At 34.3% G+C, this 26,403-nt stretch overlaps 2 protein-coding genes and 1 long non-coding RNA gene across 3 annotated transcripts; 2 read left to right on the forward strand and 1 right to left on the reverse strand.

Moving 5' to 3' along the window:
• The first annotated feature begins 2,898 nt into the window (after window positions 1–2,898).
• Window positions 2,899–5,075, forward strand: LOC128680303 (uncharacterized). Its single transcript, XM_053763349.1, has 2 exons — window positions 2,899–3,158; window positions 3,496–5,075. The coding sequence occupies exons 1-2, from the start codon at window positions 2,984–2,986 to the stop codon at window positions 5,073–5,075; spliced, it is 1,755 nt and encodes a 584-aa protein (XP_053619324.1). The 5' UTR covers window positions 2,899–2,983.
• LOC128680521 (uncharacterized protein K02A2.6-like) lies at window positions 4,983–9,725 on the forward strand. The gene has a single exon (XM_053763733.2). The coding sequence runs from the start codon at window positions 5,150–5,152 to the stop codon at window positions 9,173–9,175; it is 4,026 nt and encodes a 1,341-aa protein (XP_053619708.1). The 5' UTR covers window positions 4,983–5,149; the 3' UTR covers window positions 9,176–9,725.
• A 2,441-nt stretch (window positions 9,726–12,166) lies between these two features.
• On the reverse strand, window positions 12,167–14,055 carry LOC128680420 (uncharacterized). Its single transcript, XR_008405857.2, has 3 exons — window positions 13,943–14,055; window positions 13,645–13,746; window positions 12,167–13,210 (listed from the first exon to the last, which is right to left on the reverse strand). It is a non-coding gene; the product is annotated as an uncharacterized LOC128680420 (long non-coding RNA).
• Window positions 14,056–26,403: the final 12,348 nt, after the last annotated feature.

Raw genomic sequence — 26,403 nt, forward strand, 5'->3', positions numbered from 1 at the left:
TATTTTATGGTCATATTTTCAAAAATATCTTTTTGATTTTATAGCATTTTTAATACATTATAGTCTTGTCGTATAATGTTGAAGTGTCAAAAAGGGAATGTAATGTTAAGTACCATGTTATATAAAATATAAAATGTTATATACCATGAAATCAGTAGTATTAGTACTATTATATGGTATTTTCGTAGGTTTCGTATGTAATAAGTTTTTTATAAAAATATAATTTTGGACCCAAACTCTTGTTGTCATCCTAGCGATTTTCTTGCATTCAATGCATAATAAACAAATCATGTGCGGTAAACCTTTGAGGATTTCTCTAGTCGGGAGCAGTTTCTAGAAGATTTTGGTGTAAAATGAATATTACACGAGTAACAGGTAGCAAAAACCCTCTATAAACTAAACGCAAAGTTTGACAATTTCAGTGAACTAATAGCACTTAGTTCCCGTGCAGCATTAATTCGCTGCAAACGAAGTTAGTAATGCATTTTAATAGCGTTTTAATGTAGTATACAATTTGGAAAATTTTAGAACATAAATATAGATAGATTAGCTTTTGCCCGCGGCTTCGCCCGCGTAAATTTCCCACGTTAACATTTAATTTCCGGGATGAAAGGCACCCTATGTCCTCCATATTTCGAACTATATGTATGCAAAATTTCAAGAAGATTGATTGAGTTAGAGTGAAAAGCTAACAAAGAAACTTACTTTCGTATTTATAATATTAGTTGGGATAGGATTAGGATCATAGATAAAATAAATATTACGATATTAGTTGAGTTCGAAAAACTGGAATAGGATTGAAAAAATCTGAAATTTATTTTAGGACGTTGTTGTATGGAATATTGCTTGTTCTCCCAATTGGAAACTAAACAAATTCTGAGCACTGGATACAGGCCATGGGATAAGCATGACCGTTTCAGATGTACTTCTGCAACCTTCTATGTTTGTCAATGGAAAGTTAATGGAAATTATTGGGCTGGAAGCTAGAAGTGCTTTGTTCTGTATCCATGACTGTATGAATGGATTAATAAAGCAATGCAATATTGTAGAGTCATTCCTAGCAAATCCCACAGGAAAAATACTTTTTGGTTGCCCTTCTTCGTATTCATGCGACTGATATGTGAAATTTCAAGATTTGTTAAGTAAATAAAGTGTGAAGAGGTACAAACTACCAAACAAACAACCGGGTTCGGAGTAAATAAATATGAACGGAAAAAACGGGAACTGTAAAAAACCTACATACACTCTGCGCCATCTACTGATTTTTATAGTATTAAAATTCAAAATATTTATTGGCAGTCTTTTATCGCATATCCCACGGTGATGGATTTGGATAGTTTGTAAATGTAAATCTAAAATTTCATGGCGCATACTTCTAAATCGAAGAAGTTTCATACAATCTTGCAACCCTTATTTCACGCCTTTCTCAGCGGACGTCTCCTATCCATAATGTACCTACCTGACAAATTTAATCTTTATTGATTTGAAAATAACTTAGCGCATTTAGCGCTACCTATAAGAGAGAGACAGGTTTTTCGCAAATCGCCACGGGAATAGTTTTTTGTTGCCTCAGTAGCCTCAAATCTGCCTTGTCTTGATAATCGTCTAGCACCAATGAACTATTTAGATGATAAATTTGGCTATGAATTTTAAAAGTGAAGCTCGTGAAAGACGAACGCTCCTTCTGGAATTAAGTTGGCTCCAAAATATGACATTTGGAATGCGCTATTGTAGGCCTAGTTTTGATTGCGGATGTTTTCCTTATAACAACTATTCCAATGGCAGTCCAATTTTGCCTGATGTACAACACAATCCTTTGGGCTCTCCGTGCCATTCGAAGCACGACATTGCGGGCATATAATTATGTTTATTGAGCCAAGTTGAGAAAAGTAATTATTCATATAGATCGAGAGGCTGTATCAAAACATGATTCTTCTTCTCTTTCAAAAGAGTCTCAAAGAGTGGGATCTAGACGATGCAATCTTGGAACGCTGCGAAGCTAAACGCTCATCACGATCCGGTCGACTTTCTGTCAACCTTCTCAAGCGTGCGCAGAAACGGAAGAAAGATTAGATAAATAAATAAATATATTAGGACAAATCACACGGATTATGCTAGTCCCAAAGTAAGTTCTAGACTTTTGTTATGTGATACTAACTCAACGATACTATATTTTATATATATAGATAAACATCCAAGACCCGGGCCTATAAGAAAAATATCATTTTCTATCATGACCTGACCGGGAATCGAAACCGGGATCTCTCGATTCAAAAGCAAGAACTTTACCATTGCGTCACCGAGGTCTTCAAATCGAAGGCATCAAAATCGAAAGCAATCAAAGGCATAGTTATGATACCTTTAAGGCAAAAGAAAAATGTATTGTTTTATTCGAATTGAAAATCCAAAAGCTCCTATGTGCGTATGTATTTCGAGTTTGATAGATATAAATTATTGTCATTGCATTTTTTATTTCCTTGTGGCGCCATCTTGTATCAGATTAAAATTGAAGCAAGTCAGCTTTTATATTCAATTGTGAAAGTTCGATGGCGAGAGTAAAAAAAATGTAATTTTTTCTAACAAAAAATAATTGAATGGGAACTATAATTATTATATATTTCGATGCCTCCTATGAATAATGTTGTAAGTGACAAAAATGCAATTTTTTGTTTTTTGCACTAATTGCTCTATTTCGATGTGTTTCATGTATTACAAGTTTTTAAATTTATAAAATATCTTTATTTTTGCGATTTTAAAGACGTATTACATTGTAAGTTGTAAAAAAGCGTGTTGTATACTAAAGTATAGTACGTTAAAACAATTCACGGCGAGTCGAGGCGGGGGGGGCGTGCGGCGTTACCTCACCGTAAGCGCCGACGCAACAGTATACGGCGTGAATCGCAATTGTACGCATGTGTTTCCTCTATTTAATTCCGCTTTGTTGTAATTAATAAAATCGCGATATTATTATATCGTTATAAAAATGAAACGTAATAGAATACTCACTAGAGGTCAGAAACTGTGTAATATGGTGAACTGCTCAAATAAAAACTGGCAAGAAAATGAACATTCCAACAGCCCTGTCGAAAATTACGATATGTTCTTAAATCAAACATCAACTTCTAGTTGTCAGGATTCAGGACTGCGAAGTATACAAGGTAAGCCAAGATTTGATTCGTTTTTAATGATCTTAAAAGGTCAGTTTTGTAATGTCCATATAAAATATTGTAAAGTGAATTTACTTTATTTTACGTTGATATGATAAAATGTCTGTTGTGTTGTAAGATACCATACAATAGTATACGTCGTTTGTTTGAGATGTATAATATTGTAACTGTCATTTACAACATATTACGTCGGGAAAGTTAAACAAATATTATATTGTAAACTAACTTACAACTGCTTATGTTGGAGATTTATTTTTATAGTAACATAATACAATATTTGGTTATGAGCAAAATGCAATATTTTAAACTTAATCTTTACTTGTTTCAGAATCTCCATTGCCTGTGAATTTTAATGATACCGAGATTAATGCTATGGTTGATGTTATGATAAATGATGAAATTTTTGCTTCTCCCATGCATGAATCAATGCTTACAACCGACAATTTTCCAGATTCGAGTAATATTGGAACATCGCACCCTTCGCCCAGTTGTAGTATCAACCATTTAGAATATGACTGTGATAATAATTTTTGCCCATATTTCATAGAGAAAGAAAATTTATCATTGAATCTATCATTACCTGAAGAATCATCTGCACAATCTGGATATTCAACGCCGCAAGCTAATAGCCCTCTTTCGGTGTTATCTGATAATAGTCCACACACATCCAAAAACCAGCGACGTAGGAAGGATAAAGGTAATTTAAGAGAGAGACATGTTAAAGAATGGATAGATGTAAAACGAAAAACATTAAGAAATTTAGGAAAGGAATATAGTTCACGACGTGGTGTAATTAGAGCCGCTCGAAAAATGGGACCTCCTTGCCGTTGTCCAAAGAAATGTTTTGAAAAACTCAGTGAAGTTGAGCGAAAAATTATATTTGGAAATTTTTGGTCACTAGGTGATAGGGAGAAGCAATGGCTGTATTTAACTAATCTGGTTACTAAGAAACAAAAACGGAGAGCTTTAACGGATATTGTTTCAAGACGTCAATATACTTTGAGCTACACATTACCGGTTAAAGCTAACGATATTCTAAAGTATATAGATGTGTGTAAAAAACATTTTTTAAGCACTATGGCTGTAAGCGATCAAGTCGTTTACAAAGCTTTAGAGAAACTTAATGATTCCAATGGGGCAATAGAAAGAGATGGCAGGGGTCACCATAAAAATCATCCCTGTAAAATAACTGAAGGTGTTATCAAGAGTGTGTGTGATCATATCAATAGTCTGCAGCCAGTAGAGTCTCATTACACTAGAAAAAACTCAGAGAAGTTATATCTAGATGGTGATTTAAATTTTCACTGCTTGTTTGAAATGTACAATGATTGGCTCAAAGATAATGAATATGAAGACAAAGCAGGAACCGAAAGACAATATCGTGATATTGTGAATAAATCTTTTAAGTTAAGTTTTCACGTACCCAAGAAGGATCAATGTGATCAATGCCACATACATAAAAATATGGCAAATCCTACAGATGAACAAATAAACGTGTATGAAGCCCACATGGCCAACAAGAAAATTTGTAGAGAATTGAAAAATGTTGACAAACATGACAGCCAATCTTCTCAAGGCAAAATAGTTACAGCAACTTTTGATTTTCAAAAGGTGTTAAATGCCCCTCACGGACAGTTAAGCATACTTTATTACAAGCGTAAGCTTTCAGTATTTAATTTTACTATATTTGATGTTGGAGGTAAAGAAGGCTATTGTTACATGTGGCATGAAGGAGAAGGAAAACGTGGTGCTAATGAAGTATCGAGCTGTCTATATGACTTTATGAAAAAGATGAAGGAAAAAGGTGTAAACTGTGATATATATGTTGAGGGTAACCGAATAATAAATCAGTTATGTCACGGACGCGGTGTTTCCTTGTTCGCTCCTGTAGGTTTCCCGAATATATAACTGGCGACGAGGTTTCCAGAACTGAAATCAGTTCGTAATAACTCGGATTAGTGTGTAAAGTGTTACTCAATAAAATGCCTATCGGGAAAGTGGAGCAATTTGACCTATCAAGTAAAAAGTGGTTGGCGTACATTAGACGCGTGGAACAATTTATCGCATTGAACGAAATCAAACCAGAATTACAAGTGGCTACATTGGTGACATTAGTTGGAGGTGCTACATATGATCTGATGTGCGATTTATGTGCCCCAAGTAACCCAGAAAGTAAATCTTTTGGTGAATTGGTGAAAATTGTCGGTGATCATTTGGAGCCGAAACGGTCGGAGATCGCTGAGCGCCATGTTTTCCGGCAAAGGCGGCAAAACGTGGGTGAACCACTCAGTGAATACTTACAGGCATTAAAACATCTAGCTAGCACGTGTAATTTTACTACAACATTAGAGGAAAATCTGCGCGATCAATTTGTGTCGGGATTAGCTAGCGATGATATGAGGTCAAGAATTTTTGCCGAACAAAAGATAACCTATAAAAAGGCCATAGAATTGGCCTTGGCATTGGAAGCAGCTGAGCGACACGCGCAGACGAGCGGCGGGGCCGCGACGACTCATACAGCGGCTAGCCAGGAGGCGGGCGCGGCGCGCGCGCCGGAGCCCGTGCATCGCGTGGCGGCGGGCGGGCGCGGGCAGCGGGCCGCCGCGGCTGAGCGCTCGTCTGGCGAGCCGCCATCTTCTCAGCCGGCGCGTAGCTACAATTGCTGGCGATGCGGTCGAAATCATCGCGCGGAAATGTGTCGATTTAAAAATTACTCGTGTGATGCGTGTGGTGTCAAAGGTCATATAAAAGTGATGTGTAAAAAGAAAGCCTCCAGGCGCGTGTCTAAGTCTACTTATTCACCCTCGACGCGTAATCAAAATTATATAGCTAGTGATGAAGAATCGGAAAGTGACATTTACAATATTTGTGTTCGGGGAGCGAATGACAAGCCTTATATGTTGGTGGCACAGGTGAATGACAGGGAGGTAAATTTTGAACTGGACACAGGCAGTAAGTTATCAGCTATTAGTTTAAATTTTTATAACAAAAACTTTTCTCATTTAAAAATTTTGAGTTATGATATTTCCTTGTCTTCATATGTGGGCACTCCAATCGAATCGGTTGGATTTATTTATGTAGATGTAGCCGTCGGGAACCACACGGCTAAGAATCTTAAACTATTTGTGATTAAAAAAGGTGGACCACCCCTTTTGGGGCGGTCATGGTTAAGTAAACTGAAAATTAGTAACATTCAGGTCAGTGAGTTATTACTTAAAATGAATGATATTGGATTGGTGGATCAACTTCGCCGAGAGTTCCCGACGGTGTTTGCTACTGGACTGGGATCATGTATTAAAAAAATAACTTTAAATTTGATAGACAAGAATCCTATATTTATTAAGGCCAGATCTTTGCCTTTGGCCTTGCGTGGGCCAGTTGAGCGGGAATTAGCACGACTCGAGGCAGAAGGTACCATAAAGAAAGTGGATTATTCCGAGTACGGTACACCTATTGTACCAGTTATTAAAAAATCGGGTGAAATACGCATATGCGGTGACTACAAGGTCACAGTTAACCCTAAGTTACGGCGCGAGCCGTACCCTCTGCCTCGCATCGAGGAGCTATTCGCGGCGCTCAGTGGGGGGGAGCAATTTTCAAAAATTGACCTCACGAACGCGTACCAACAATTATTTTTGGAAAAGGACTCTCAAGCTTGTACCGCCATTACCACGCATGTCGGTACATTTGTTTATACTCGCACACCCTTCGGGTTAACTTGTGTGCCTGAAAAATTCCAAAAATTCATGGAGGAAACACTTAAAGGCCTTAAAGGCGTAGCAGTGTTCCTCGACGATATAGCCTGCACCGGGATAAATCGATCCGAGCACATATCGAATTTATTAGCCTTATTTAACAGGTTGCGTGAGGTCGGTTTGCGAATTAAATTAGAAAAGTGTGCTTTCTTACAAGACAGTATAACTTATGTAGGATTTGTAATTGACAAAAATGGCTTGCACCCGGATAAAAAAAAGATAAGGGCAATTGTTGACGCTCCCCAACCTAAAGATGTGACGCAACTGAAATCTTTTCTAGGTTTAGTCAATTATTATGGGAAGTTTATACCTAAGTTAAGTACGATTTTGCACCCGCTTCATCAGTTACTTCGTAAAAATGTGGATTGGTATTGGTCTGACGAATGTGATTTTAGTTTTAATGAGGTTAAGAAAGTGGTTTCTGGCAGCAAGGTACTAGTCCATTATAATCCGGAGCTACCTGTAGTTTTAGCTGTAGACAGTAGTTCGTACGGCATCGGCAGCGTGTTATCGCATCGATATCCTAACGGTGACGAGCGGCCAATATGTTTCGCGTCGCGCACTTTGAACTCTGCGGAACGCGCATATAGCCAACTGGATAAGGAGGCGCTTGCTATTATAAGTGGAGTTAGTAAACACCACCAGTACCTTTATGGCCGTCATTTCATAATTAAGACGGACCACAAGCCTTTAACATTTATTTTTGGCCCTAAATATGGATTGCCACAGACAGCTGCAAGCAGGTTGCAGAGATATGCTACTAAGTTAGCTGCATATGATTTTCAGATTGAGTTCGTTAAGTCCCGTGATAACGGGAACGTGGATGCGTTATCACGTTTGCCATTGCCGGAAGAACGCAAAATTCAACCGGATGTTATGTCGTACATCAATTATGTCGAGGAAAATATTCCAATTAGCGCCAAAGAAATAGCAACTAAAACACAAGATGACGTTACATTAAAACTTATATATAATTATCTGTTAAATGGCTGGCCGGCGGCAGTAACTGATAATTCATTGAAACCATATTTACATCGGAAAGATTGTCTGACAACGGATAAGGGTTGTATTTTATATAATCATCGGGTCGTTATCCCAAAAGTTTTGAGATCAAGAGTGTTACATGAATTACATCAAGGACACTTGGGGATAGTTAAAATGAAAAATTTGTCCCGTAGTTACGTATACTGGCCTCAGCTGGACGCCGAGATCGAAACCCTATGTCGCGCGTGCTCGGCGTGCCTGCTTCAGCGTGACGCGCCGCCGCGCGCCACACTCCATCCTTGGGTGTTCCCAACGCGACCTTGGCAGAGATTAAATTTGGATTTTGGGGAATTCCAAGGCAGACATTACCTAATATCTATTGATGCACATACCAAATGGATAGAGGTGCAAAGAATGTCCAGTACTAATGCCAATTCGACTATACTTAAACTGCGTGAGCTTTTTGCACGCTTTGGCTTGCCATCTCACATTATTAGTGACGGCGGTCCTCCGTTCAATTCAGTAGAATTTGCAAATTATATGAAAAAGAATTGCATTACTCATACTATCACTAGTCCCTATAGACCGGCCGGGAACGGAGCAGCTGAAAACGCGGTAAAGTTAGTGAAACGCGTTATGAAAAAAGCACTACACGAGGGTACGGATATCGATACGGCAGTGTTACAATTTTTATTCCAATACAGGAATTGTGAACATTCTACCACAGGAGTTGCTCCGGCTATAGCCATGTTCGGCCGGCGGCTCCGAGGTAGGTTGGATGTACTAAAGCCTTCAATAGAACGCGCCGTGGAGGGTGCTTCGGACCGCGCGGGACGGGCGAGGCCCGGCGCTGAACGGTATGTTGAGCTCGGAGACCAGGTGTTAGCTCGTGATTATAGGGCTCGTGTGGAGAAATGGGCCCCGGCTACGGTTGTCACTAGGGATGCGCCACTTACTTATAAAGTACGATTGTCGGATGGTCGTGAGTGGAAACGCCACATCGATCAATTATTGCCCATTAGAAAATCAATAAGACATTCGTTGCCTTCCAACGATGTTCCCTCAGACTCTGAACCGGAAGTTACTGCAGCTGAACAGTCAAACACAAACTCGGGACGGCCTGAAGCGTTGACACCTGACTTGGTCACACCCAATCAGGAAATTCAACTTGCTGACAGCAACCCCTGTTCAGCCTCAAAGCCTAATGAACCCATTATGCCTCGTATTAGAAGAGCTTGTGTGTTAAGAAAAAAAAATGTAAATGCATAATTTGTTTAAGATAAACTATTAGATAGGTTAGTACTTGTTAAGTATGAGTTTTTGTTTTAAAAATATTCAGTATAATATATAGATATTATTAAGTAATTTAAGAACAATAGCCTAGTATCATATTATTATATACATATATATATATATATATATATATTATAATTAAAAACCAGTTTATGGGAATTGATTTTTTTTTTACTACACTCAATTTTAATTAATTGGCCCTGTAAGTACATTAGTTATCAAAATTGTCGTTTCTCATGAACTGTCTGTGTTTCTATAGATACTATACGCTTTATGCTTATAAAATGTATATGTTATCGCACCGAAAATCACATAAGAACTTACTCCTAAGTCTAAGTATATTATTTAGATTATATTGTTGAAAACTATTTAAACACCTTTGTATTGTTGTTATGAGTTGCTGACTTGTTTGAGTATAACGGGGGGACGTGTGATATATATGTTGAGGGTAACCGAATAATAAATCAGTTATGTCACGGACGCGGTGTTTCCTTGTTCGCTCCTGTAGGTTTCCCGAATATATAACTTTCGATTCTGGTCTGACAACGCTTCGGGGCAAAATCGTAATCGTATCGTTTTTGCATTTTATGTGTACGTTGCTAAAACGTTGAACATTACTGTAAAGCACACTTTTCTAGAGAAAGGACATACTCAACAAGAGGGCGATAGTGTCCACGCATTAATTGAGCGATCTTCTAAAAACAAACTCATTTATACACCATTGGAGTGGTTTAGCGCGGTCAGATGGGCTAAACAGGACGGAAAACCATATAACGTTATAGAAATGAAGCATTTCAACTTTTTTAACTTTAAAGACTTATTGATAAACCGTAATTGGGAAAAGAATATAAAGGGGGAAACCGTTTATTGGAAGAAAATAAAGGAGGTACGAGTATGTGCAAGTGATCCGTGCAAAATAGACTATAGGTACGATCTGACAAATAAAGACATGTTGACCATTGCTATCGAAACAAATACCCGAAGACGCCAACGAGCTAGAATGGTAGAAGTTTCTAGAGTATATCCAAATATTTTACCCATTCCTAAAGCTAAATATAAAGACTTAATTTCTCTTTGTAGCAGTGGTCTGATTCCGGAAACTTATCATGAGTTTTTTAAAAATTTGCCGTTTGTCGAACCCTTTGAGAAACCCTCAACCATACAACCAAATGAAAACGGTTCGGATGATTCTGAATAGAATTAATTACACTATTGCTTTTGTTTGCCTAATTAAAAAGTACTTGTTAATTAAAGATTTGTGAAAGATTAAAGTGGTAGAACTTATAATAATCATAAGAAAATTTACAGAAGTTCCTATGATCGAGGTTGAATAATGTGATTTAATTTTACTGTTTTTGATAATAACTTTTTTCAGATTAGGTGTATAATGATTAATGTTATAGATCTCATTATTATGTTATTTTTATGTTAAAATTGGTTACGTTACTTTAATAAAGATTAAAGATTATTATATTAACCTTATATATTTTAATAGAAATTAAAATATATAAGGTTAATCTCGATTTTAGTAGTAAAAAGAAGCGCTGTGAAGCTTTATGAAAATCAATAATAAACCATTCTTGTCAATTTTTACCAAATGATTGTAGTTTATTTTGTTGGTTAAATTGCTATAAGTAGATTTAAACAAGTTATTTTTTTTGTGTTTCATGAGAGGCAAGGCAAGCAATCTATGTTTTTTTATTTGTCTCATTAAGAAATAAAAGTTTAATTATATCAATAAGCTAAATGTTTAAAATAAAGCTGATTGCACTAAAAAAGGTTTAATTTAATTTAATTTATATATTTTTTTACATATACAATATATGTTATTTACATGTGGTTCGAAGTAAACTGTTGTAAATATTACTTACAACTACGGCATTTAATTCATCACCGGAGTACATTAGCATAAGTATCAGTTACAACAAATGGCATAAGCTGTAAATCACCCAAAATTGTTGTATATGATTTATCTCAGAAAGTACTAATAAAATAATATTTCTATTCATAACATTCTATACATTATTACTTTTTGGACATACAGGCAAAATTAAAGGAAGAAACATTAAAAAACATAGATTTTATTGACAATAAGAACTTCAAAACGCTCTCCTGTAAAATCGCATTTTTTCATTTACAACATTATTCGTAGGATGCATCGATTTGACGATTTTATGAGTTCACATGTGGCGCCATCTATTATCAGGTAGTAAAACTAATTATTTTTGAAACTTCAACCTAAATATGAACGCAAATCTAAAATTGTACGTGTCTCACTTCAAAAATAACAAAAGTTTCCTACTAACTTCTACTGCCTATGTCTCCCTTTTCAGGATAGAATTTCGGGATATAGCCTATTATCTAATCTAGGCCACGTTCTATCTCTGTGCCGAATTTAATGCAGATCCGTTCAGTACATTTTGTATGATGCGCGTACAAACATAGAGACAAGACAGACAGACAAAAATTAAAAAAATAATTATTTTGGCTTCTATTGACCCTAAATAGTTCTCTCCTATTTATTTTTCGTAAATATCTCCTATGTACAGATATAATCCAGTTTTATTATAAGTATAGATATATATTAGAAAATAAAAGTCAAAGCGCTTATTCATAAATCCGACTTTCACAGGTCAAATTTCAAGTTTTAATAATTATATAGGTGCCTCTATTATATTTTTGAAAGCTACGAACTACTTATAACTAACATGTAATTTTACGACTAGCCAACAGCCTAACAACAACTCACTTTGGGAATTGTCTTGTTAAGTATCAGCTACTAAAACTTTTTCCTTGAATTTCATATTAAGGACAGATTCTCAAAAAGACAGAAAACGTCATTGCGGTAAATAAAACTCTCATACAAACTAAGCAGTGTTTATGCAATCGCGTCGGCATCTTAATTCGCCGATAGTGTGTAGTACTCGTATACGGCATTTCATCTTGTGAACTATACATATATTTGCTGCATCATTCGGTCTACGTTAAATAAAAAATATTTGAATGAGTTTTAAATTACCAAAAGGAAAACTACAAAAAAAGACGATATATTATTTATTATTTCATTTGATAACAGGTCTGTCAGGTCCATTTTTTTTCTATACTGAAATCAAGAAAATACCATTAAAATTTTAAACATTTCTTTTTGTTAATTCTCGAGCTTGTTGGCACTTTCTTAACGCTCTTTTAATATTAACGAGAAAAGCAGTTAATTTTATAGAATAGACCTCATATTATGTGTTGCTGTTTTGTTTGAAACAATTACAATATCTACCGGCAGGATTCAGCCAATATGGACTCATTATATTACGAGTATAATACACTCTCGCATAAGATATCCTCACGTCGATTCCTATAAAAAAAAACTTTGTAAAATAAGAATGTCCTGACGAATATGAGTTGCGAATGGCCGCACTTAACTATTATAGCTAATTATGGCTAATCTGTGCTATTAGTTTTAATAAATACATAAATTAAGGCACCTATCGGAATCCCCATTATAAAAATAATTAAAACTGGAAACATGAACTTGCTTTTAGTAAAAACGATCAAATTATACAAAAAAATGACATAGTAAAGGCCGTCTACTTTATGAGCCAAAGTACAATCGGACTAAATGAAATACAATTGAATGAGGATTGTTTTGAACTTAAGTTTTTTACTAGTACTTAAGTTTTTTACTGGAGTATTTGAGTTAGTTGCTAGTCGGTAGTCTGCTTGCATTACAAACTAATAGTATTGTTTTTTAAGGTGACATACATTATAGATAGCATTAACGTTTTATGTGTTAAATTGAAGAAAACCACAAAGCGTCCACAATTTCATTGAAGCACTGATCTGCAACATTCTCTGTTATATTTTCAGCTATATTTTCAACTCTTTCTTGGGTACAACTTAAAAATATTAAGCCCCAAATCAGAAGTTGAATTGCTGGCAAAAGCGACGGGTGATGGCGACCAGTGTGCTCCCTGTTTCTATAGATCAGTGGTCGACGAATTTCTGAACCTGTACCTGAAAATTAGAAAAAAAATTTTTCGTGTACACATGTCACTTCTTATTTCCTATCTATCTATCTTTTTCTGTTACCCCGCGCGGTACCTACATATACATAACCTTGTACAATGATGTTACATTCATCTAACAAAAAATATAAATAACAATGTTATTGACAATTTAAAATCATTATCTTGGTCTTAGTATAAAGCATTCAATAGTGCGTTGAAGACAAGAATATAATATTTTTTAAAGCTGCGATAGAAACAATATTTTGCTAGTTGTGTTTTCATTGTATGTTACGGTGCGTTCGTTTAACAATGTGACATCAGTGCAAAACAATAAATATTATTTGTAACTAGAATAAAGAAGTAAGAAATATATTTACCAACACATTTGTCTAATTTCTCAAAATTTGATGACATTTCTTAGAATTTACACAATTTACTTACAGACATTGGAAAAAGTACGATGTTTAATACCGAATTTCTTAAAAAAGAAATTCGGTATTCCAACTTTATTATTATTATCAATCCCCATCGGACATAGGTACTCTGTAAAAAAAAAATAAGATTTTTATTGATGATATTATTATAAGTTTTTATTTTACTTATTGCTCAAGTTTGTACGGATGAATTGTTTGTTTACACTGCCGCCGCCACTTTTGTCGCTCAACTAGGACGTCAGATCGTCAGAAAAATCTTCGCGTGTCATGTTGCGGTTCAATAAGTGTTAAACAGTAATACTTACTTGATTATCTTTTCTTTTACATTGATTTTAATTTTGAAATTAGTTTTTATTATGATTAATATTTTTATTTTATGATATTTGACATCTTTACTGTCAATGCTATTGTGACGAATGTTTTCTTTTAGAAAAAGTTTTTAGTTTTCATTCATCGGAGGTAGTACCTCAAATGCTGTTCATGTTGTATGTATCTGAATATTTTGAATTGGAGATAAATGTGAAATATTGATATCATATTATTTCGAAAGCCTCTAAATGGTATCGTTACATAATTATGTAGTTTTCCAAAAAGATTTGACTGAAATCATACAATTTATTCATACATACGTCCATCATGAGCTGTCACTCTCGACCCTTTTCAATTTGTATAATATAATGCTGCTATGATTAGATATACGAAACACAAGGGTCATTTGGGATATTCGCTATAAGATCACACTGACCACGAGTGTGGTCTAATAGTTGAAATAGGTTTTTACAAAAAAAACTTTTGATACAAGTTTTTATTGTAGTCAGAGAGATCTTATTGCATTCAACACATGACCAAAATAACCATCCGTGCAGTAAACCGTTGAGGAGTTCCCTCGTCGGGAGCCGAACCTGGGTGCGCCATCGAGGCATGCTTATCAAAATAATGCTTTGTCATTAATCTCAAATGAAATGTACGTAGGTATTTGACATTTGATAATTTCTAATAAAACTTGCAATTTTATTTTTTTATTCGAGTGCGACCTTCCTCTATTCTGTCCCAGTTACAAACCCGATAGGTACGCCACATATGTATTTTTATTTTAAACTACATTTTGTGAGATTGGATGCAATAAATTATATATTTTATTGAGTAATTACATAAATCAGGTGTAGTTTCTTAATTACTTTTTCCTTTTTAAATCATTTCACCACACGCGTGGTCAGCTCCGCGTCGTGTAATTATGAATAACCCGTTTGGCTGTTTATATTTTTTCCTCAAAGTGATGTATTTCGCAATCCTTCAGGAGATAACGAGCAGTAGAGATTTCGTAAAATGATGATAAAATCATTGTTTTGGCAAATATGACCAGATGTGTGTCGGGACTGCTCCTGTGGGTTTCGGGACGGTACCCTTTATTTATTACCCTATCTACCTACCTGATGAGAAGTATGTACAGCCAATGGACGCCTGTATCACACGCCTGTTGCCGGTTCTGCATGAATCTATTCGATAGCAGATCGTCAGGATCAAGATCCTTTTAAAGAATTATTTTAAACAAACACAATAAACTTTAACCTAAACCTTCCTTAGGAATCACACTATTTATTGGTGAAAACCACATGAAAATCAGTAGTTTTTGCGTTTCGCAAACAGACAGATGCGGCCGAGGATTTTGTTTTATTAATATGTAAGGATAAGGATGGATTTTACCTATATTCCATAAAATATCTCTTTCTTGCTTTCTTAGCCATAGAGTGAGCCCAGGGTCCCTCTGCTATTATTACATTGAAATGTCTGATGAGTCATGTTCGCCGTATAGAGAACCATGTAGCTGACGTATATGACATAAAGCCACTGATACACTAGGGAACATTTGACGCGCAACATATCGTTCTTTCCTTTTCATTACAATTTGCATGAGTGAGATCGACTATGTGCTATTTCACTCGAGTCAATGGTAATGCGTGAGATAGAATGATACATCGTACGTCAAATTTTGCCTAGAGTATTCATAGCTTGATTTTCATCATCATCAAAGAGCGAGGCTATTGTCGGTGGAGTTTCTTCCATGAAATAAAAAATAAATAAATATAAATATATTATTCCATTGCTCTCTCCATAGGTACTTTTGTTACGATAAGTACGGAAATATCGAAAAGAGACAAGAAATCATGACCGTAGGTATTGATCAATTTAAATTAGTTTCCAAAGTAAATATAGTAGTAGTTTTTTATAGCCTTATCAAATGATAATGTTATCTCGCAGTATTGGAATTTTATTAAATTGATAAAACTCTGTCTAGCAACAGTTCATTGGCCGGTCGAATTAGGTTGCGCATAGATTAATATAGTAAGTATAACAAATACTTTCACTTCCTATCTGAACTCAAACCCTCAAAATGAACTTTACCACACGTTAACGTTGACGAAGTTATAACATTATAATTTAATTAATATTTCAAACAATAAATGTTTTCCTAAACTTTTTAAAATTTACTTCTCAATAATAAAACTTGTCCGCCTTTTGATCACGGATTACTATAATGCTATACTATCCTATTCGTAAACTAATATTATAAATGTAAAAGTATGTTTATTTTATTACCTCTTATTTATCTACTCAACCAAACTTGTTGAAATGGATCAGAAATGGATCAGACGTACTTGTAAGTATGAAGGACATAGGAAAAGTCAATGTATACTAAATTTTATCTCAACTGGTCTATCTGTTTGTCTGTCTCTCATAGCATAGACAGACAAACAGATTGACGTATACAAAATTTTAACTCGATTACTGAACCAGTTGAGTTAAAATTTTGTATACAATTTTAATAAAATTGTCTGAAAAACAGATAGACGTACGAGTGGTTTTGAAAGGGTTCCGTTTTTTTTTCTTTTGAGGTACAGAAACCAAAGACTAATAATTCACAACAAAATGAAGCGATAAACCCAAATTTCCAATTATGATACCATGTTATAATTACGGATTGGAGTCGTCGTTATAAATAGACTAATAGTGATGCGGTTACGTAGGAATAAACACACATTTGCCGGTGCATGTCACGCTGCTTCCTCCATCGATCATGCGCGATCAGATCTTGGGTATCTGCCATGGAATAAACAAATGTGGGTTGCTTATGACTGTATGCTAAATCAGCTTTGTGTAACTGTAATTCACTACAAAACGTTCATGGCTGGTATAGTATAGTATTTCCTACGAATTTTAAAAGCTTTTATTTAGTTTCACTTATCCCGATGTTCGTCTGTAATTATTACAGATGAACATCGGGATAATAATTATATAAATGGATAAAAAGTAGGTTAAATTTAACCTGCAAGATATAATTATCAAATTTTGCAAGTTAAATTTCACCTACTTTCCGTTCGTCCTACAGAGTTGAATCTTTTCCACGTCGCTTCAGTTTCCATGGCAATGCATTATTATGATAATCCTGACTTGATGGTGTACCCAGGATAGGCTACCTACGAGGTAACTCTTCAACGGCTAATTACATTGATACTATTTTTTTTAATGCAACGACGAACGACAATATCTGGCAAAAATGAAATTATTGTAAACAATGCTAGTATTGTTTACAAAAATATATTTACCTACGCATAAGCTTTTACAGAAACATAAAGATCCTTAATACTTCTGTACCCTGAGCAAAGTCTATGTAAAATTGCACAATTATGGACCTCATGTTATGGACCTCATACATATGATTCGTGCCAAAGGTTTGACAACTAGCAATGACACACGTGCGAAGTGGAGACGAAAAAGTAGGAAAGCGAACATTGGGCTCCGACGCTCAACAGCTGAGGATGTAAACCGGAAAACGCTCGAATTAGGAGGGAGAGAGAGAGAATTTCATCTACATTTTTGTTTATACAAGTTAGGAGATATAATTATCAAATTCAATTGCTCCAAGCTTATGTTAGTATTAATCCAGTGATGATTCAATTATAGGTGATATATCGATAACGCATTCAATTGGTAAGGACTCGAATACATGGTCGAGTTAGTTAATGTATATTGTTGTAATAAAATACGGAAAAACAACTGTTTTAATTTAATAAGTGTAAGTATAAATAAGGGATGAAATTATATTTCCAAACATGTTTATTGATAAACGTTTCTACACAATGTGTATAACACCACATTACTCGATGACAAATCGACAATTGTACCCACAAAAAGACAAGAATATTTGATCCGGTGACCAAAATAGAACTTTTTCAAAAGAATGTATGGAAAATATCATTTCCTTATCATACTTATTGAACAGCAGCGACGCGCTCTCAAATGTAAAATATCGTCTCTCAGTTGATTCACTAAATTCATAAATTAAAAACAATAATTTAACTTGTCTGTGTAAATTATATCTAATCTGTGAGCAGTCGGAAGCAAATAAGGGAAAAGTTTGGTTATAAATAAACCCTACACAGAAGTGACAATGTTTAGAAGCTAGGGCTGGCTCTTTGCCAAAACATGCGTATTCATGATTTAGATATTACTACATTTTGATAAAGCTAATAGCTAATTAAAGTTTACTAAGAATTTATTATGTGCGTAATTTGTCGATAACGACATTTTTATGGAACTTTTTTCTATGTATATTTTTTTATACTTCACAATATTTCAATTTTCCACAAAATACGTTTGTATTATTTCGTGGAAAATTCTTTATTCATAAAAAAAAAGTTATGGATTTCCCTATCAAACACAAAATATTTTTTACGTGTAGTGGAATGTAACAAAATAGTGAAAAAGCGATACCTATGTCAAGTAATAAAGTGTTTACTTTATTACTTAAAGAAACTGCATTTACTTTGTTCTTAACATTTGATAATTATTTTTAAAATATACATCTCTTGATGTAGCCAATACAATTCAGTTTAAAGTTTTATTGTCATTAATTTTGTACAAACATCAGTTCTCTTAGCACTAAGCCCACTGTTTATAATTAGGTACAATGAACCCAATCAGGTATTTGCAAAACAAGAAATGGAACGACTAGCGAATCATAATCGTGCTTTTTTAATATAAGTAACTTAATATAAGTAGCTTTGTAATACACTTGTATTACAAGACTACTTATATTATTTGTAGTAGTTTTGTAATACACTTGTATTACAAAACTACTTATATTATGTTAGTAAGTAACCTTTTATTTTAGGTTTATTTTTCTTTTTTGAATCAATATCTACATCGATATTGTCAAATGATATACATTAGGCAGCCCTATTAACGCTCACTGTTACGAATGAATTATTTAGGTGCGAGTGCTAACAATGCGCAAATATGTACTTGTATATTTATGGGTATTTTCTCATACACGTGGTATAAGTTGAAAGATGCATAATCTTTTTTTGAAATATCTTTATATTCTCTTTTAATCAAATTAAAAAAGAATTAGATTATAGGAATCCATTCAAAATTAGATTACATCTGTATAAATGTAATTAGAGTACGCGTTAATCCAATTACATGGAATTACAATTGTGACTCTGTATGTAGTAACTGTAATTGTGGAAATGTAATTGCAATCATTTTTCCCATTATTGCGTAAAACATATTGCACAGAAATTGTATAGCGTCTTCCGTTAGTAGCTGTGTCGTAAGCTTTATCGTCAATGAAAACAAAATTTTAAACAGTACTTAACCCAGTTTCTCAGCTCCGCGCTTTTATGAGATCACTTAACATTTTCAGACTAATTAAAAGATGGAGGAATTCATAATTCTGTAACGAAAGATTGAAGGCATATGATGAGATGATGTTAATGTATTTTTATCATATTTTCAGTTAGTTAATCTTGATATACCATAAATATGAAACTGACAATTCTGTTGTCTTGATTTGTTTCAGATAATCAGTAGGTTTTTCATAAAATAATTTTGATGAAATTTATTTTCATTGTGACATGGTTTCTTAGTGTTTATTTTTATAATTACTTATGTTACAAAACAACTAAAAGTGGGAGTTGAAGCCTGAGGCTTTTTCTACCAGTCAACCAAGAGGTGACATCTTCTGTCCTTAGGGGCTTTTCCATCAAAAATACCTAACTAGTTAATGTCTCAAGGCTTAACTTAGGGTGAGTTGCACCGTGAACTTTGACGTTAATTTTAACATGCACAGAAAAACGAAAAGTGCGCCACTTTATTTAAACGTCAGCAGCGTGCCGGTTAAAATCAACGTCAAATTTGACGGTGCAACTGTTAGAGGTTATGATTCATGTCATCATATAAATTATAAATAAATATATTAGGACAAATCACATAGATTGTGCTAGCCTCAAAGTAAGTTCAAGACTTGTGTTATGTGATACTAACTCAACGATACTATACTTTATAACAAATACATATTTATATATGTATTTGTTATAAACAATTTGTTACAAACATCCAAGACCCAGTCCAATCAGAAAAAGATCATTTTCCATCATGACCCGACCGATGATCGAACCCGGGACCTCTCGGTTCAGAGGCAAGCACTTTACCATTGCGCCACCGAGGTCGTCAATTATGTTTTGTTATAGATACATAGGTAATACATATACAAAACTATGTATACTTTTTACACCAATTAAAAAGAAGTTAAAATGCGGTTACGTAATCTGTGAATCTTAGGTATATCTATTGATATATAGTTGTGGAAAATACTTAGCCTGACCTAACCGAACACCGTTTTACACGTGATATCTCCCAAGCTAGGGTTTACCCGCTTACAAGTTTGCAACCCTTGTTTAAGAATACACCCTAAAGGCGTGTTTACTTAAACACTTTACAAGTATATTATGGTTATAAGAGTTGGCATGTACTAGTAATCTCAAAGTAGTGGATTGTCGCGAACAACTCATGTACTTAATTATTATGCAAGGCGAAAGTTTAAAAGTAGCTATAACTCATACGAGTCCAAACTAATATGTTAACATACAATTACTTATGTGGTATCCGGATCAGAATTATAACAAATAAAACTTATTAAATATGTAATTTTCTTTACTTGACATCAACCAAACAATCAACAAGCACGTTGCCTCGACTACCCGACTAAATTAGGGCGGCCAACGTCTGATGACCAAGTAAATAAGGCAGAAAACATACATATATTGCAAGTTAAATGAAAAAACGGAGTTAAGCAGTGAATAAAGTTACCCGAAATATCAAATGACCGAAGGGTTAATGTGATCCAAAGTATCTAGAATGGATTCTGGAACTAGTGCCAACTTCAATAATTCAATGACTGCGCAAACTGAGAAATCGCTTTGATCGAGTTTAATTTATTAGGCACCGAGTTAAAACATGGTCGGTTTAGTTTAAACTGTGGCCAGTAAACTATTTTCATGACTATTATCCGATTTTTGAAGTGGTGGTGGTTAAGACGCCTGTGAATCAAAAGGTCCCAGGTTCAAATCTAACTCGTACCACATGAGTTTGTATACAATCTGACTCATGAATAGTATTTTTCATTGACCGTCGTGATTTCACATTATGTCACATTGAAAATGGATTAAAGTAAAAACAAAACACCTTTTTACGCGGAGTTAAGTAACAAGCCGTGTTGCTCTCAGTGGTGTAGAAGTGGATATCAATCAATTCTTGTGGCAGCTTGAAATCTATAGACTGTACTCTATCTATAGTACACGATGTACATTTATTTTTACAAGCTTTTATTTAGTTTCACATGTTTGGTTAAATATAACTTACATTCTCTACATACTCTTGTTCTGTTAAAATTTTCCTTGGCAATGAATTTCCTTGACCAAGCATTATTATGATAAGCAATTTCGACTTAATTCCGCATGTTCTTTTACCCACCATGCTATATTCAAATAAATATAAGTATGAACATTTTATACCAATGTTATTCAATCGAATGTAATATTGAAGGCGTTTTATCTCAATTTACCTATTCTACATGCAAATGGCATTTAGATCGTAGGCCAGTTGAAACAAACAACTGTTTGTTTACAAAACATACATTTGATCAGCTTCGAAACTGGTTATTGTGTGGTATGAGGTATTTCAGACGAGATTTTTATAAAAAAAAGGGTTTTTGGAATAAAAATAAACTGTTTCTTGGCTGTATGTAAGCAGATTCAGAGTTTTAATAAGTGTTTGGGAGAGGCCTATGTCCAGCAGGACATCTTGTGGCTTAAGATGATGATTATACAAATTAATTAATATCTAAAGGTGTTTTTTTAACTTAAATATGAACATTTAACAAGTACAACTATAGCCAATATATTTTGGCCAACGTTTGAATTTGACCATACAAAGAGGAAATGTCGCCACCCTTCAGGGAACTTTACCGCATGACGACAGCGATTTAGTATAAATTTTAAATTAATTTAGTTTTTATAATTTAATTTTTAATTTCAGCTTATAGTTAGTATTATTAAAAAATACGGATTTTTGTATTGTATTGTATGTATGAAATTGGGTCAATATTTACTATAGCTTAAATAAATAACTAAATTGTATGTGAGATTCCAAAATTATTACGGGTTATTTTAAAAAAATCATTTGCGAAAATTTTGCTGAGATGTTTGTTACACAATCACGCAAAATAGTATATAACCGGGAATAGCACAATTTAAATTGTTTTTTTCTTTTTCTTTTCTTATGTTTGTATAACAGCGACTGTAACTATATTTGCACACAAGTCTATGGTAAGGCATGTTGATTCTAAGTTTTAAGATTTTATGTATCAATTTACACGTGTTTTAAAAAATAAAATATCTTTTATTGTTTATCTTTTATCACACAATGTAAACGTTTTAATCCAAAATTCTTACGATATCATACGCAGATTCTTTTTCTTCCTATTCGATTCTTATAGGTACTATAGTAACGCAAATGCGTCATCTAAATATTTTAGACATATTACTGCTATTGTGTATAGAATAAACATCTATTGACAAAGACCTTGACTTTGGCTGCCTTTGGAGCGATCCGACTTGGCGGGAGGCGCCGTATCAATCATTCTGGAGGAAACAGGGCTCCTTTGTCTATGGTACATTGAAATAGGGATAGCAGCATTCAAAGCTGGTATTATTTTGATTTTGGACATAACGTTAACTTGAAAATAAGTGAGTATATGAAAGTGATTTTGGAAATTTTAAAGAAATTAATGTACGGTTTCAATTATAGTTAGCTTAATTGTGTAGTCCCCTGAATTATTTTCTATTTTTTAATAATTTTTATTTATTTAGAAAACTAACAGCTTACTATTTAGGTACAAGTAATACTCATATGTCGAGTTTATAAGTACAGATTTTAAGTATTCACAATTAAATTTAAATATTCTTATTCCAAAAAGTATGCGTTTTGGAATTATCATATAATATTTCAAAGTATAGATGATTTCTCGTCCATATTTTAAATTGGAATACAAATCTTTTTCTTTTCGAGTCATTATGGCTATATACATAATGAAATGAGTAGTTGCGACTTCAGTATTCAGAAATTAAACCATCAATTTATTAAAAAATAGAGAATAGTGACTACTATTAACTTGAACTATAAATTAACAGATGCTTTAATGAGAGTTTTTGTTAGTAAACGTTAAGGGCGCGTTCCCATTGCTCAGTCGCGCTCCGTTACATTGTAGCTCCGCCGTGCGTTCGTTCTACATTGTTCTGCGTAGATCCGTCGACGGACGTCAACATGACGGAGGATGCCGCGGCGCAACTGAGCTCACTCTAACACGCTAAAACTTAGCGCAAATTTCTACGAGATAGCAACGCCCCCTGGTGGCAAAGATTCATATAAAAGTAAACCAATGCGCCCCTTTGGATGTTGATTATAATGATAATTTTATAAAATAATATTTGTTTGTTTTCTTTAAATCTAAAACTATACCAAAATATCGGTAAATAGGTTTAGTCAGGAACGTGCAACAAACAATGCTATTTATAATAGTAATCTCCTATGCCTTATACCACATACACAGCACACTTTATGCCGCCGTCGCGAGCGCCGCGCGTCGCTTCCGACGCGTTGCCAGCAACCATGTTTACCTGTCCGACAGTGTAACACTAAAAATCGACTTTAATATACGTCATTTTGTTTACCAGTGTACACTGGCAGCAAATTAATGTAAGTGTTAGCTGTTTCGGGTTAGGATTTCTCTACAAGCTTGGCGTGAGTATTTCTTGATTGGTAGATTAATATATACTTAGAGGAAAACTGTGAAATATTTGAGATGTAGGTATATTTTCCTCTACACAATAGAACCATGGAATACGCGTTTTATGATGTAGCCTTTATTTGTCAAAAATTTATATGTAATGAACTAATAACATTGCAATTTTATAAACAGGAAAATGCAATGAAAACAGAGGCAAGGGTTTCCTTAGTAAGTGGCAGTAGCTTGTGCAACTCTATGGTTCTATAAAATCAATTGCTCTCATGTTATGGGGATTCTCATTACGGTCGCACTGTCATTAAGATCCTTCAATTTTCTTGAGGAAGGAATCATTTTCAAAATCAATCATTCGTGAAATTCACGTTACCACAGTACAGAATAATTATTAATCAGATATAGTAAATTCGTCGAGTTCGATACGATTTTTGATTTTTCACTTTTAAGATATTGCCTTGCAGGGTTGTCATGTGAATCTGATTTGTGAAAATTATAAATCTCTTACGTGTTCAAGTAAAAACTTTCCGCAAACACATGCAATTTTTTGCATTTGTTAATTGAATCCATAATTATGTAGTATTGTTCTTAATGTGTTATGGCTAACACTGGTGTCAGATTTGTAGTATGTTTATATTATAAACTTGAAAGTGTGTTTATCCTTCCATCACGTTAAACCATTGGATTCTGACGCTTAAATATAAAAATATAGGGACAAATACAAAGATTGATTTAGCCCCCAAGTTAGTTCGAGACTTATGTTATGGTATATTATAATCTATAACAATCTATATGTAGATAAACATCCAAGACCCAGGTCAATCTGAAAAAGATCATTATATTATAATCTATAACACATATATCTATATTGATCTGACCGGGAATCTATCCCGGGACCTCAAGTGTAGCAATCCGTCATGATGATCATTAGGCCATGGAGGTCGATATGCTAAGATTCTTGGAGACAGGTCTTCTAGTAAAAAATGATATATTAAGAAAATAATCATTTTGTAATACTGGCAACATTATTTATAGCTGCATTCTCAATGCAATTTCCGCACAGGTGGAACGCAACGTCTGTACGAGTAAATGCATTAACTTTTTGCGATATCCCCTCGCATGTTATTGAACGGCGGCTGACTTGTTTTGTTTACCCGGTTATAAATAATTTTAACCGGGTCTCGAACACAACAGATCTTTATTGCAGTACAACCTGTAGGTTGTACTGCAATAAAGATCGTCTAAGGCGTATAGCAGCGGATTGGGTGAGTTGCACCAGTCAACTTTGATGTTGACTTTAACCCGCGCCGCCAAAAAAAAATTTAGACAAAATTCAGAAAAAATCCAAAAATATCGGCCTAGTATGGAAAGGCGGAAATGTTCTTATTTCTCTAAAGTTTTATAACTAAGTTGTATTGCATGTATCCTTTGACCAAATTTGAAAAGGCTGATATTCAAAGAGCCAATTATAAAAGAGCATTGACAAAAACAATCAACTCATGAGTAAACTCAGTTATCGATTTCTCGCTTCCACTCGATTCGTGTACTCATAAACGGAAATGAAACCAACGCTTTACAGCCTAATAAAATACGAACAATAAGAATTCAACTGCAGCAGTCTCACATAAAATTACTTGAGTGGTCTATGTAACTGTATTTTTAATCGTTACACAAAAAAGTTGTATCTATCATATTTACAAACTAAGGGTTTGAGTACTACTAGGCATGATTGAAATCCTATTTTATTTATATTTATATATTTACTAGCATTTGTTCGCAGCTTCAACCTCATTTATTTCAGCTCATAACTTATTATCGATATCTCGGGATCTAGGCAACGTATCGAGATGAAAACTATACCAGATTTTATCGCATCAAATTCCATCCAGTAGTTTTATATTGACAGACAAACAAACAAAAATTAAAAAAAAATATGTTTTGACTTCTATTAGTCCCATAAAAACTGCCATAATTATTTATCTTTAATATCTCCTATGTACAGACTATGTATAGCCACTCACAGTTTTATTAATATAGATTCACATTACTGATTAACTGTACGACCCAATGATTAATTATATAATGCTCTTTTTGTACATTATACATTTTAATTTATGCTATAAACATAACATAAATTAGTAAGTAAATATAAAATACAAGACCAAATGATAACAAAAGTTGTTCAATTTGCAAATCCTACTTCCTAATAATGTTATAAATGCGAAAGTTTATGAGGATGTATGTATGTACGTTCGTTATCCTTTCACGTATCTATAATCTATAATCTACTCGATCGATTCTTATGAAATTTGGTACACGGAAAGAATATAACCTGGAATAACACATACCATAATTACGTCGGGAGAGAAGCCCCGGAGCGCAGCTAGTAAATATATATAGAGCACCAGGTTCAGATTACGATAGATTGAAAAGCGTAAATCCTAGATTCCCAGAGGAAATAAGCTATTCACCTAGATCTAAATTCTAGGATAAAATCTGACCCACACAAACGTTAACATTTTTAAAACCCGGCTGGGATCGACATCCACGAGAAGATATAGAATTGTCCAACTTATTCTAAAGTGGAACCATACGTCACATACATCAAATGGTAGTATTTGAATT

The sequence above is a fragment of the Plodia interpunctella genome, chromosome 24 (genome assembly GCF_027563975.2).
Source record: "Plodia interpunctella isolate USDA-ARS_2022_Savannah chromosome 24, ilPloInte3.2, whole genome shotgun sequence".
Lineage (NCBI taxonomy): Eukaryota > Metazoa > Arthropoda > Insecta > Lepidoptera > Pyralidae > Plodia > Plodia interpunctella.

What these genes read in the sequence shown, in the direction of transcription:
- LOC128680303 (XM_053763349.1), top strand. Translation starts at nt 2,984, where the DNA reads ATGAAACGTAATAGAATACTCACTAGAGGTCAGAAACTGTGTAATATG. An exon ending in AGGACTGCGAAGTATACAAG is followed by an intron (nt 3,159 to 3,495) that starts GTAAGCCAAGAT and finishes TACTTGTTTCAG; the next exon opens with AATCTCCATTGCCTGTGAAT.
- LOC128680521 (XM_053763733.2), top strand. Translation starts at nt 5,150, where the DNA reads ATGCCTATCGGGAAAGTGGAGCAATTTGACCTATCAAGTAAAAAGTGG.